The sequence below is a fragment of the Hemitrygon akajei genome, unplaced genomic scaffold (assembly GCF_048418815.1).
Source record: "Hemitrygon akajei unplaced genomic scaffold, sHemAka1.3 Scf000122, whole genome shotgun sequence".
Classification (NCBI taxonomy): domain Eukaryota; kingdom Metazoa; phylum Chordata; class Chondrichthyes; order Myliobatiformes; family Dasyatidae; genus Hemitrygon; species Hemitrygon akajei.
Window position 1 is genome coordinate 624,662 of NW_027332008.1, and position 12,824 is coordinate 637,485.

Below are 12,824 nucleotides of genomic sequence, written 5' to 3' on the forward strand. Positions count from 1 at the left end.
AGGCGACCATTCAATAGTCTTATCAATGCAGAATTAAAGCTGGCGGTACATACCTTCAGTTTTTTTATATTTTCTGCTGCATGGGAGTATGAAAGGGAGAATGTTTGAGGGTTCATCAGCAAGGCTTTGGGTGGGGTTAGCATCTGGCTAACTTGATTGAGTTCCTCCAGGAGGTGACAAAGGTGATGGATGAAGTTACACATGGATATTGTCTACTTGGATATTAGTCGGGTGTTTGACAAGATCCCTCATGGGAGGCTCATACAGGATATTAACATGCTTTGGAACTGTGGGGAATTGTCCCGGCTGGCGGGGACCCACATTGCAAGAAATTGCTTTCGCTGGTGTGTGGTGAATCTGAAATTATTGTCATAGGCAGCTGAGGAAGACAAGTCAATGGGTATACTAAAATGCAGGTCTATGTTCCTGATTCGGAAGAGCGTCAACATTTATAGAAGGCAGGATAATAGGGTTGAAAGGAATTGCGGAGTAAATTCGCAGAGCCGAATAGCTTAATTCTCTTCCTAATTCTGATGGTTTTAGGGAGCATCTGGAGATTTGTATTCATTTCCAATGGTCCAGCTCTGGGAAGGATTAGAGAGGGTACAGAACAGGTTCATCAGGATGTTGCCTGGATTCGGTGGCATGTGAGACAAGCAGAGGTTTAATAAACTTGGTTTGTTTACTCTGGAGTTAGAATAGAGATCTGACTGAAGTTTATAAGATAAGGTCTGGGTAGAGAGCCTGCATTTTGCTTTCAACTTAGCTCATACTCATACCAGAAGGCATTTGGTTAAGGTGAGATGGGGTAAATTTACAGCATGTTTGGGTCGCTTTTTCACAGGGTGGTGGATGCCTGGAATTTACAGCTTGTGTCGTGTTGGAGGCAACTGTGTTAAAGATGCTCCAAGATATACCTGAATGTGCAGGAAATGCGAGGTTATTGTCAATAACACGAGAGAGGATATCAAAGATTTGTTTTTCTTTCCCAGATATATAAAGAGTGGGAAAAAAGGGAGAGGGTTGATATCGGACTGCTGGAAAATGATATTGTAGATTTAGTAACGGGTGAGAAGGACATTCCAGACAAACTCTGTGGAAGTTACTAGATAGATAGATAGATAGATAGATAGATAGATAGATAGATAGATAGATAGATAGATAGATACTTTATTCATCCCCATGGGGAAATTCAACTTTTTTTCCAATGTCCCATACACTTATTGTAGCAAAAACTAATTACATACAATACTTAACTCAGTAAAAATATGATATGCATCTAAAATCACCCTCTCAAAAAGCATTAATAATAGCTTTTAAAAAGTTCTTAAGTAGTTTACTTAAATACATTAACACTAGCAGAATTCCAAAATGTAAAGGGCATCCGCGGACAGAATTGAGAGTAGCTGCAATTATGAAGGGGAAGGTTGCTTCAGTATCTGAAAGGTCTGAAGATAGAAAAGTCACCTGGACTGGGACATACAGTGTATCAGGAGCCTTCTGGAGTGTGTGGGGATTCCCAGAGTATTAGAAACTGGAGTCAAGGGTTCAGCACACCCAACAGATGGATTAACACATTAACAGCTGGAACAGCTGGAAAAATACATTTTAGAATATTCAGGCTGCAAAAAGAGATGATCTGAATTTTAACCTGAAACTAGACTCAAGCGAAAGATTAATGGTGAATTCTCATTTCCAGATTCTGCCAAGTCACAGTATAACATTTGAGATGTGGTTTGAACGGTGCATTTCGTCACTCACCTATCAGATGGGAGGGCAACTCAGATAACCCTTGGGCAATGTCTATGTATTCCAGTGGATCAGGACCTGTTTAAGTCAAAATAATGACCATGAAAATATAGCAAAAATAACTAAAATGTTTATTTCAATATGTCTTTGTGTTCAGTGCATGTTTTTAACGTACCGAGTTCCTTTATTTCCCTCAGAATTCTGTCCAACTTGGGTAGCTCAGTCCTCCACATCACAAAGGATTCCCACATCACCCTCCGGGCCCGGGAGCCTTTGTCCATCACCAAACTGAGGAAGAGTCTGGAACTCTCTGCCCGTTTTCCCTTCTCTGTCAGCTCAGTGACTTTCTACAAAAGGAAAACAATGAATTTATTGTGGAGCAGACAGACAGACATGGAGAATGTGCAGGAAAATATCTGTTCATGGTCTCGGTAGCTTCAGAACAGATGCAGTCACTGGGCTGCTGCCTCATCCTCCCTGGGTTCAGTCATTAACAGAGAAACAGTAACTGAAGGAAATTCTAAAAGAATATTGTGAAAGAATAAGCATTTACTGACATCCTGCGGTAGATGCAACGTGATGAATTTACTTGTCCGTCAATGTGCAACATTACATCAAAAAGATGTGACAACAAGAACGGAAGAGAGGGGAGAGCGAGAGAGCAAAAAAAAGTGGATGGTGGGCATCACTGAATCGTGGCTGAAAGAAGATCATATTTGGGTGCTTACTTCCAAGGATAAATATTTAATTGAAAGGATAAGCAGGTGGGTGAAAGGGTTGGATTGACTCTGTTGTCATTAAAAATGAAAGGTCTTGAGAAAGAAGTGATATCGGATTGAACGCTGTAGATGTTAAGAAACTGCATAGGAAACATGACCCTGCTGGAAATTATATACAGGTCCCTTAAAAATAACCAGGTTGTGGGCTACAAATTCCAGTGGGAGAGAGAAGAGGCATGTAATAAGGTCAATGTTAAAATAGTCAATGGGGAATTTTAATATGCAGGTAGCTTTGGAAAATCAGGTCAGTGCTGAATCCCATATGAGGGAATTTATAGAATGCCTTTGAGATGTTTTTTTGAGAGATGCTTATAGTTGGTCCCACTACAAGAAAGGTGGATCTTAATCCTGTGTTGCGTATTGCACCAGATTTGATCAGGGAGTTTAAGGAAAATAAACCCTTAAGAGGCAGTGATCGTCAAATAGCAGAACTCACACTGCAGTTTGAGAGGGAGAAGGTAAAGTTAGATGTACCTGTATTACAGCGGAATAAAGGAATTACAGAGGCACGAGAGAGGAGCTGGGCAAAAATAAATTCAAAAATGACTAACAGGGACAATAGCAGAGCAGGAATGGCTGAAGCTTCTCGGAGCAATTCAGAAGGCACAGGACAAATGATCACAAAGATGAAGAATTATTCTAAAGGGAGGATGATCAGCCGTGGCTGACGAGGTAGCCAAAGCAGCACAAAAGCAAAGCCTAGGGCACAGAATATTACAAAATGTAGTAGAAAGCTGGAGGACTGGGATGTTTATACAAACCAACAGAAGGCAAATAAAAAGCCATAAGTAGAAAAAATATGAAATATGAAGGTAGGCTAGCAAATATTGTAAAATAGCTTAACAAAACAAAGGTCTGTCCGATACATGAAGAGTGAAAGAGAGGAAAGTGGATTGTGGGCTGCCGGAAAATAACAGTGGAGTGTTACTCTCAGGGGAAAAGGAAATGGCGGAAGGTATTAGTAAGTATTTTCCACAATAGACAATAGACAATAGGTGCAGAAGTAGACCATTCATCCCTTCGAGCCTGCACCGCCATTTTGAGATCATGGCTGATCAATTCCTTATCAATACCCAGTTCCTGCCTTGTCCCGATATCCCTTGATTCCCCTATCCATAAGATACCTATCTAGCTCCTTCTTGAAAGCATCCAGAGAATTGGCCTCCACTATCTTCCGAGGCAGTGCATTCCAGACCCCCACAACTCTCTGGGAGAAGAAGTTTTTCCTTAACTCTGTCCTAAATGACCTACCCCTTATTCTCAAACCATGCCCTCTGGTACTGGACTCTCCCAGCATCTGGAACATATTTCCTGCCTCTGTCTTGTCCAATCCCTTAATAATCTTATATGTTTCAATCAGATCCCCTCTCAATCTCCTTAATTCCAGCGTGTACAAGCCCAGTCTCTCTAACCTCTCTGCGTAAGACAGTCCAGACATCCCAGGAATTAAGCTCGTGAATCTACGCTGCACTTCCTCTACAGCCAGGATGTCCTTCCATAACCCTGGAGACCAAAACTGTACACAATACTCCAGGTGTGGTCTCACCAGGGCTCTGTACAAATGCAAGAGGATTTCCTTGCTCTTGTACTCAATTCCCTTTGTAATAAAGGCCAATATTCCATTAGCCTTCTTCACTGCCTGCTGCACTTGCTCATTCACCTTCAGTGACTGAGGAACAAGGACTCCGAGATCTCTTTGTATTACTCCCTTACCCAACTCTATACCGTTCAGATAATAATCTGCCTTCCTGTTCTTACTCCCAAAGTGGATAACCTCACACTTATTCACATTAAACGCCATCTGCCAAGTATCTGCCCACTCACCCAGCCTATCCAAGTCACCCTGAATTCTCCTAACATCCTCATCATATGTCACACTGCCACCCAGCTTAGTATCATCAGCAAATTTGCTGATGTTAATTTCTATGCCTTCATCCAAATCGTTACGTAAATGGTAAACAGCTGTGGTCCCAATACCGAGCCCTGTGGCACTCCACTAGTCACCACCTGCCATTCCGAGAAACACCCATTCACCGCTACCCTTTGCTTTCTATCTGCCAACCAGTTTTCTATCCATGTCAATGCCTTCCCCCCGATGCCCTGAGCTTTGATTTTACCCACAAATCTTCTATGTGGGACCTTATCAAATGCCTTCTGAAAATCGAGGTACACTACATCCACTGGATCTCCCCCGTCTAACTTCCTGGTTACATCCTCGAAAAACTCCAACAGATTAGTCAAGCATGATTTACCCTTGGTAAATCCATGCTGGCTCGGCCCAATCCTATCACTGCTATCTAGATATGCCACTATTTCATCCTTAATAATGGACTCTAGCATCTTTCCCACCACCGATGTCAGGCTGTCAGGTCGATAGTTCTCTGTTTTCTCCCTCCCTCCTTTCTTAAAAAGTGGGATAACATTAGCCATTCTCCGATCTTCAGGAACTGATCCTGAATCTAAGGAACATTGGAAAATGATTACCAATGCATCCGCAATTTCCAGAGCCACCTCCTTTAGTACCCTAGGGTGCAGACCATCTGGACCTGGGGATTTGTCAGCCTTCAATCCCATCAGTCTTCTCATCACCGTTTCCTTCCGAATGTCAATCTGTTTCATTTCCTCTGTTACCCTATGTCCTTGGCCCGTCCATACATCTGGTGGCAGGAAAGAGTGTTTTTGCAATTACTGAGGATAAGATGCTCGGGAAGCTGAAAGTTCTGAAGATAGAAGAGTACAGATCAACTGCACCCGATTGCTTCTGAAGGAGGAGGCTGAAGAGATTGTGGAGACGTTAGTAATGATCTCTCAAGAATCAATAGATTTTGGAATGGTTCCGGAGGACCCACCATTTTAAAATATAGGCCATTTAGTCTGATCAGCGTTTGGGAAGATGTCAGCAGTCGATAACTGAGGATAAGGTTTCGGGGTATTTGGACGCACATGATAAAAAAAAGGCCAAAGTCCATGGAAGGGATCTTGCCTGATAGAATTTTTTGATAGAACAGCATGCTGGGTCGACAACGGAGAATCAGAGCAAGTTGTTTACTTGGACATCCCGAGGACCTTTGACCAGGTGTCCCACATGACGCCATTTCACAAGACCAGGGCCAACAGTAGGACAAGAAAGATACTAGCATGGATAGAGGAGGATCCATGTTTTTTCCCAGACAGATTTTGCTGACTGTCAGGAAGCACAGAACGGGAACAAATAGGGCTTTTTATCGTTGGATGTTGGTGACCAGAGGGGTTCTGCAGTGGTTGGTTTTGGGACAGTTTCTTTTTCCGTTATGTCAATGATTTGAAGGCTTTATAGCCAAGATTGTGTGCGTTATGAAGATATAGTGAGGAAGAGGAAGCGTTGAGGAAGCAGGGATTTCACGGGAGGACATAGACCGATGAATAAAAGGACAAATCATTGCCATCTGGCATGTAGTATAGGGAGGTACATGGCCATACACTTTGACAGAAATAATGAAGGAATGGACTGTTTTTGAATCTGGGGGAAAATTCAGAAATCAGAGTTGTAAAGAGTCTCTGGAGACCGAGTGCAGGATTCCTTGCAGGTTGAGTCGGTGTTAGGAAAGGCAAAAACAATGTTAGCGTTCATTTCGAGAGGATTAGAATATAAGAACAAGCACTGGCTAGACCACACTTGCATAATGTGAACGCTTTTAGTCCCCTGATCAGAGAAATTATGTGATGGCATTGTGGAAAGTCCAGAGAGGAATCTAAACTAACAGAACCAGTGATATTAAAACTGATTTTAATGAGAATGATTCCTGGATGCGCCTGTACTGGCTGGAGTGTGGAAGGATGAGGGGGAATCTATTGTAGCCTGTGGAATATCGAAAGGCATTGAGAAGACGTGGAGATGATGCTTCAAAGTGGGGGAGTCTACAACCAGACGGAACAGCCTTGAAATAGAGGGACGTCCATTTAGAACAGAGATGAGGAGATTCTTTAGCCGAGGCGTAGTGAATCTGTAGAATCCATTGTCTCTGACAGCTGCGGTGACCAAGTCATTGGGTATATTTAAAACAGAGGTTGGTACCTTCTTGACTAGTCAGGTCAGCAAGTTTCACTGGGAGAAAGCAGGAGAATGGAGTTGAGAGGGATAGTAAATCACCCATGATATAATGGCGGAATAGGATCTATGGGCCTAATGGCCTATTTGTGTTCCGATGCCTTATGGTATTATGATGTGTAAAGACAACAGAACATTACGGAATGTCAGTGCGGCTGTCTTATGATGGAGATTGTAACTGCCTGGCACTGATGCTGTAAAATGGTGATCAATTTTTGAATGCAGGCATGAGCTTCCTCATTTACTGAGGAATTATGAATTAAACATTGAACCTTCTTCAAGCAACCTCTCTCTCACTCTCACTCTCTCTCTCTCTCTCTCTCTCTCTCTCTCTCTCTCTCTCTCTCTCTCTCTCTCTCTCTCTCTCTCTCTCTCTCACTCACTCTCTCTCACTCTCTCTCTCACTCTCTCACTCTCTCACTCTCTCACTCTCTCACTCTCTCTCTCTCTCTCTCTCTCTCTCTCTCACTCTCTCACTCTCTCACTCTCTCACTCTCTCACTCTCTCACTCTCTCACTCTCTCTCTCTCTCTCTCTCTCTCTCTCTCTCTCTCTCTCTCTCTCTCTGTCTCTCTCACTCTCTCACTCTCTCACTCTCGCTATCCATCCCATAGGATGATGATGGTTCCTTTCCGTCAGTTAGTGGGGTGGTACCCCACTCCTCAGAAAGGAACCGTGTGCGTGAGTGGATTTTAGGTGAGTAGGGCGTTGTACCGGTCCAGATCCCCTCCCGGATCCAGCAGCCTGGTTGGGTCCAAGACGGCTGGGGGAAGTTCTGTTGCAGTGAATGGCCAGACTAAGCTCGATGCAAGGGATGCCCTTTCTAGCCACCTTCCTCACCAGGCCAGCCTGGTGGGGGAGCTGGTTTAGTCACCGACCATTCGACCATGCAAAAGGCAGTACTGGGTTACATGGTACCGGCAGCACTCAGACGAGTGACCTGACCAGAACATACACCGATGATGGAATTAAGGTAGTCGAGGATGCAACTGAACATGGATGGGCTTAGGACATTGCTCTGAGAAACAAGAGGAATGATGTCCCGGTTTGAATGATGGATCTCCCAGAACAGTTACCAGTAGGGAATTGGAAAGGTTTTCCATAACACAAGTAATGGACAATAATTATGGAATAAGTCAGCATAATTCCCTGATGGTCCACTGCACTGTAAAATAATCCCTCAGTTTCACTGCTACCAGGTCTGAGGAGTTACAGTTGTGAAAGAGATTTAACAAGAGATTTAAGAGAACGATGAGTCAGCTAATAGAGAGGAGGTGCAGTGGCTAATGGACTGGTGCGCAGCCAACAACCTGTCTCTGAATGTGAACAAAACAAAAGAGATGGTTGTTGACTTCAGGAGGGCATGGAGCGACCATTCCCCGCTGAACATTGACGGCTCCTCGGTAGAGATCGTTAAGAGCACCAAATTTCTTGGGGTTCACCTGGCAGAGAATCTCACCTGTCCCTCCAGCTCCATAGCAAAGAAAGCCCCGTAGTGAACCTACTTTCTGCGAAGGCTGAGGAAAGTCCATCTCCCACCCCCCCCCCCCATCCTCATCACATTCTGAAGGGGTTGCATTGAGAGCATCCAGAGCAGCTGCATCACTGCATGTTTCGGAAACTGCACCATCTCGAATCGCAAGACCCTGCAGCCATTACGGACATTTACACTACAAGCTGCATTAGCAAAGCAAACAGCGTTATGAAGGACCCCACGCACCCCTCATACAAACTCTTCTCTCTCCTGCCATCTGGGAAAAGGCACCGAAGCATTCGGGCTCTCACAACCAGACTATGTAACTGTTTCTTTCCATCAGACTCCTCAATACTCAGATCCTGGACTGATACCAAGTTACTGCCCTCTACTGTGCCTATTGTCTGCTTATTATTTATTGTAATGCCTGCACTGTTTTGTGCACTTTATGCTGTCCTGGGTAGGTCTGTAGTCTAGTGTCGTTTTTTTTACGGTGTTTTTATTACGTAGTTCAGTGTAGTTTTTGTATTGTTTTATGTAGCACCATGGTCCTGAAAAATGATGTCTCGTTTTTACAGTGTACTGTTCCAGCAGTTATGGTCAAAATGACAATAAAACGTGGCTTGACTTGACTTGACTTAATGGTTTTCCAGTGAAGCAGATGTCTTCAGATGATGAATTTATAGATGAGCATCATATTTACAGATTACTCCTCTTACCTTTGGGTAATGCCTGTCTGATTCATTACAGACAGCGCCTATGAATCCCAACGAGAACAGAGTCACTCACAGGTGTAACGCAATTGATTTTCTGATACAACTCATGGATGAGTAGGTTAGTTATAGGCCAATACAATCACTGTTTGTGAGCTCCAAGGAGAGGGACCTGAAATGGTGTGTCCCTGTCTCTCATTAGTTAGATATTCAGCAAGTTATCAGATTTCTTTTTCGTTTTTTTCCCCTTCCCTTTCAGGACAACCTATTGATCTTCTTCCTTTTTAGGACAACCGGTTGATTTCTGAGATCATGAGATATCAGGGTAGATATTATACAGCGACCGGTACGGCACTGAAATGTGTGGTAGAACAGAGTGATCTGGGAATACAGGTCCATAAGTCATTGAAAGTGACGGCAAATGTACTCAAGTTGCAGATTTGAAAGAACGTTTCTTAGCATATTAACCTTTGTAAATGAAAATATTGTGTACAGTAGATGGGATATGATGTTGTATAAGAGGTTGCAGAGGCCTAATTTGGATATTATGTGCAGTTCTGCTCACCTACCTACAGGACAGATGGAAATAAGTTTGAAAGAGTACACACACAAAAAAAACAAGGATATTGTCAGGATTAGAAGAAGAGTGACCAGGTTAGGACTTTATTCATTGGAACGTGGAAGATTGAGGGGAGATTTCAGAGAAGTTTACACAATTACAACGAGAAGTACAACGAGATCTAGATCTAGGTCCTCTTGGACATCAGTCAATGAAAGCAAGCATGCAGGTACAGCAGGCAGTGAAGAAAGCTAATGGCATACTGGCCTTTATAACAAGGGGAATTGAGTATAGGAGTAAAGAGGTCCTTCTGCAGCTGTACAGGGTCCTGGTGAGACATCATCTGGAGTATTGTGTGCAGTTTTGGTCTCCAAATTTGATGAAGGACATTCTTGCTATTGAGGGAGTGCAGCGTAGGTTCACAAGGTTAATTCCCGGAATGGTGGGACTGTCATATGTTGAAAGATTGGAGCGACTGAGCTTGTATACACTGGAATTTAGAAGGCTGAGAGGGGATCTGATTGAAACATATAAGATTATTAAGGGATTGGACACGCTGGAGGCAGGAAGCTTGTTCCCGCTGATGGGTGAGTCCAGAACTAGAGGCCACAGTTTTAGAATAAGTGGTAGGGCATTTAGAACTGAGATGCGGAAAACCTTTTTCACCCAGAGAGTGGTGGATATGTAGAATTCTCTGTCCCAGTAGGCAGTGGAGGCCAGGTATCTGGATGCATTCAAGAGAGAGTTAGATAGAGCTCTGATAGATAGCGGGGTCAAGGGATATGGGGAGAGGGCAGGAACGGGGTACTGATTGTGTATAATCAGCCATGATCACAGTGAATGGCGGTGCTGGCTAGAAGGGCCGAATAGCCTACTCCTGCACCTATTGTCTATTGTCGATACATAGGGTACAGACAGGATAAATGCAAGCAGGCATTTTGTACTGAGGTAAAGAGGTACTGCAACAAGAGGTTATCAGTAAAGTGTGAAAGGTGAAAAGTTCAGGGGGTAAAAAGGTGAAACATGTTGACTCAGAGGGTGCTATGAGTGCAAAACTAACTAGCAGCGCAGGCAGTACAAGCGGTTAAGAAAAGTCTGGATAGATCCATGAATGAAAAGGGTATAGAGCACCAGGGCCTGGTGAAGGTCAATGGGAATACATAGTTAAATATTCCAGCATGGAAATAAATGGGCCAACAGGCCTGATTCTGTGCTGTAATTTTCTAGGACTATGACAGATCAGCCACACATTGTTTGAGAACTCACGGAGCCAAGACCAGATATGGTTAGCATGTTTCCCTCTGTCAAGTACGGCAGTGAAGCCGGTTGTCTCAGTTTACAATCTGACAGTTTAATATTCATCGTGGATTAATGAGATGAGATGAATCTGCCCGACGGTTCAGACAAGATTTGAAATTAGTTTCAGACTCAATGCCTGTTCAAGGTCCAGTTACGCAGCCACTGCTCTGATATCACACTGATAAATGCAGCAGGTGTGAGAGAAAAAAAGTTGAGGCTGACCCTGCAGTTCCCAGTGCTCCCCAATTTAACAGCTGAAACCAGATCTGCTGGAGACAAGTCAGAGATCAAAGTCTCCATTGCCATGTAGAACGCCAAGAACGTGAAGATTAATTTTGGTCACCATACACTATACAGTTCTGTGACAATACACACACTACACTCACCTCATTCTCTTCTCTACTGAAATGTCCCTCCTTTGTCAACATCCAGCCAAGTCTTTCAACCTTTTCTTCAATTGCTTGTTTGAGTCTGTCCCTGTAGAACTTTGTCAGTTGGTAGAGTCGATATTCCTCCCCCTCTGCCAGGAGGTCAGAGATTGTAAACTCTGGATCTGTGAATATAAAAAGGAAAATACAGGATTGAACTCAGATATCGCTCGTCTCCACTGTCTCACACAACTCAACAAAAAAAAACATGACTTGAACCTGCTCGCAGACACAAAAATGGATTAATTCTCCATCTCCAACACTGACCTTAAAATCGAACCAACAATGTCCTAGCCATTACTTTAATAAAGGACCATATTTAATGCAAACCAGTCCATCCCCCATGCGGCCCACTCACCTATTTCAATTTTGGATTGGCAATAAATGCTGGGACTGTCGGTAATATTCACTTCCCAGAGATACTCTCTCCATCCTGGCGAATACATTTCCCTTAATGCACATCCTGGAAATAGTCTATTATCTGGACAACTGCATGTCCTCCAATGCACATCCTGGAAATCCTCAGAGCAGGTAGTACATTTCCTGTAGTGGGGTAACGGCTGCCCCACTACACCACATGTACCACACCCACACATTCCCCCTCTCCTCTGACCAACCCTCCAACAAGGAATCGCATTTACCCTCCTCCCTGCCACATTCTGCAAACACATCACTCTCATATTTCACTCACCTGCTCCTTGTTGGGGACTTGAAAATTCAGTTTCCAATGAGCTTCCGAGCAGACAGGCAGTCGCCTCACTTGTGCTGTTTCCAGAGTCCTGATCAGTGTCTCTGACGTCACTGTCTCTGGGCTGAAAGGCAGTCACCTCAGTTGTGCTGGTTCCAGGGCCCTGCTCAGTGTCTCTGATGTCACTGTCTCTGGGCTGACAGGCAGTCGCCTCACTTGTGCTGGTTCCAGGGTCCTGATCGGTGTCTCTGACGTCACTGTCTCTGGGCTGACAGGCAGTCGCCTCACTTGTGCTGGTTGCAGGGTCCTGATCAGTGTCTCTGACGTCACTGTCTCTGGGCTGACAGGCAGTCGCCTCACCTGTGTCGGTTCCAGGCTCCTGATCGGTGTCTCTGGGCTGAATTTTCTCCACTTCCTCTGCGGCCGTACTGCATTCTGGGATATTGCTCTCAATCTGACCCTGTTTTGGTACATTGCTTCCCTTGTCCCAGTCATCTTCCCTCGATGATCCGCCTGGTAAAATCCTCTTCAGTACTTTTCCTACTCGTTTCGATTTCCTACCTGAAATAAATGATGAATTGCAGGTAATACGAGTATGATTTAGATCTGAGCAAAACTGATTCAGACTGCAATGGAGCCGTGACTCTGGCTGACCAGATTTGGAGTGGAACCGTGCTGGTTACTGTGAACCGTACATCCTGCTTGGTGACCATCCGGATAACCCGGTGACTGGACACATTCACTCCCAGTAAAATAACAGGATAGACACAGTAATGCTAAACACTTAATTCACAGCAGTTGAATGATGACCATGGGATCATAATGCAATGGTGTCCGGTGATACTGGGAAATGAAATAAAGATATGATGTCAAACTTACCGGCCTGTAATTTCTCGTATTACTTTTAGATACTTTTTTAAACAATGGAACAACATGAGCTATCCTTCAATCCTCACCCGGAGATACCGACATTTTAAATTTATCTGCCAGGGCCCCTGCAATTTCAACACTGGTCTCGTTCAAGCTCCGAGGGAACACCCTGTCAGGTC

General features: G+C 44.1%; 1 protein-coding gene across 1 annotated transcript in view; it reads right to left on the reverse strand.

Annotated features, from left to right (window-relative positions):
* Positions 1 to 1,654: 1,654 nt before the first annotated feature.
* Positions 1,655 to 12,824, reverse strand: part of LOC140723642 (uncharacterized) — a 36,101-nt gene continuing 24,931 nt past the window's right edge. The window contains exons 6-9 of the mRNA XM_073038216.1: positions 11,779 to 12,336; positions 11,046 to 11,212; positions 1,925 to 2,096; positions 1,655 to 1,827 (exon numbers count right to left, since the gene is read on the reverse strand). Of these exons, the coding sequence (XP_072894317.1) occupies positions 1,754 to 1,827; positions 1,925 to 2,096; positions 11,046 to 11,212; positions 11,779 to 12,336 (971 nt within the window). The 3' untranslated portion in view covers positions 1,655 to 1,753. The remainder of the gene's footprint in view (positions 1,828 to 1,924; positions 2,097 to 11,045; positions 11,213 to 11,778; positions 12,337 to 12,824) is intronic.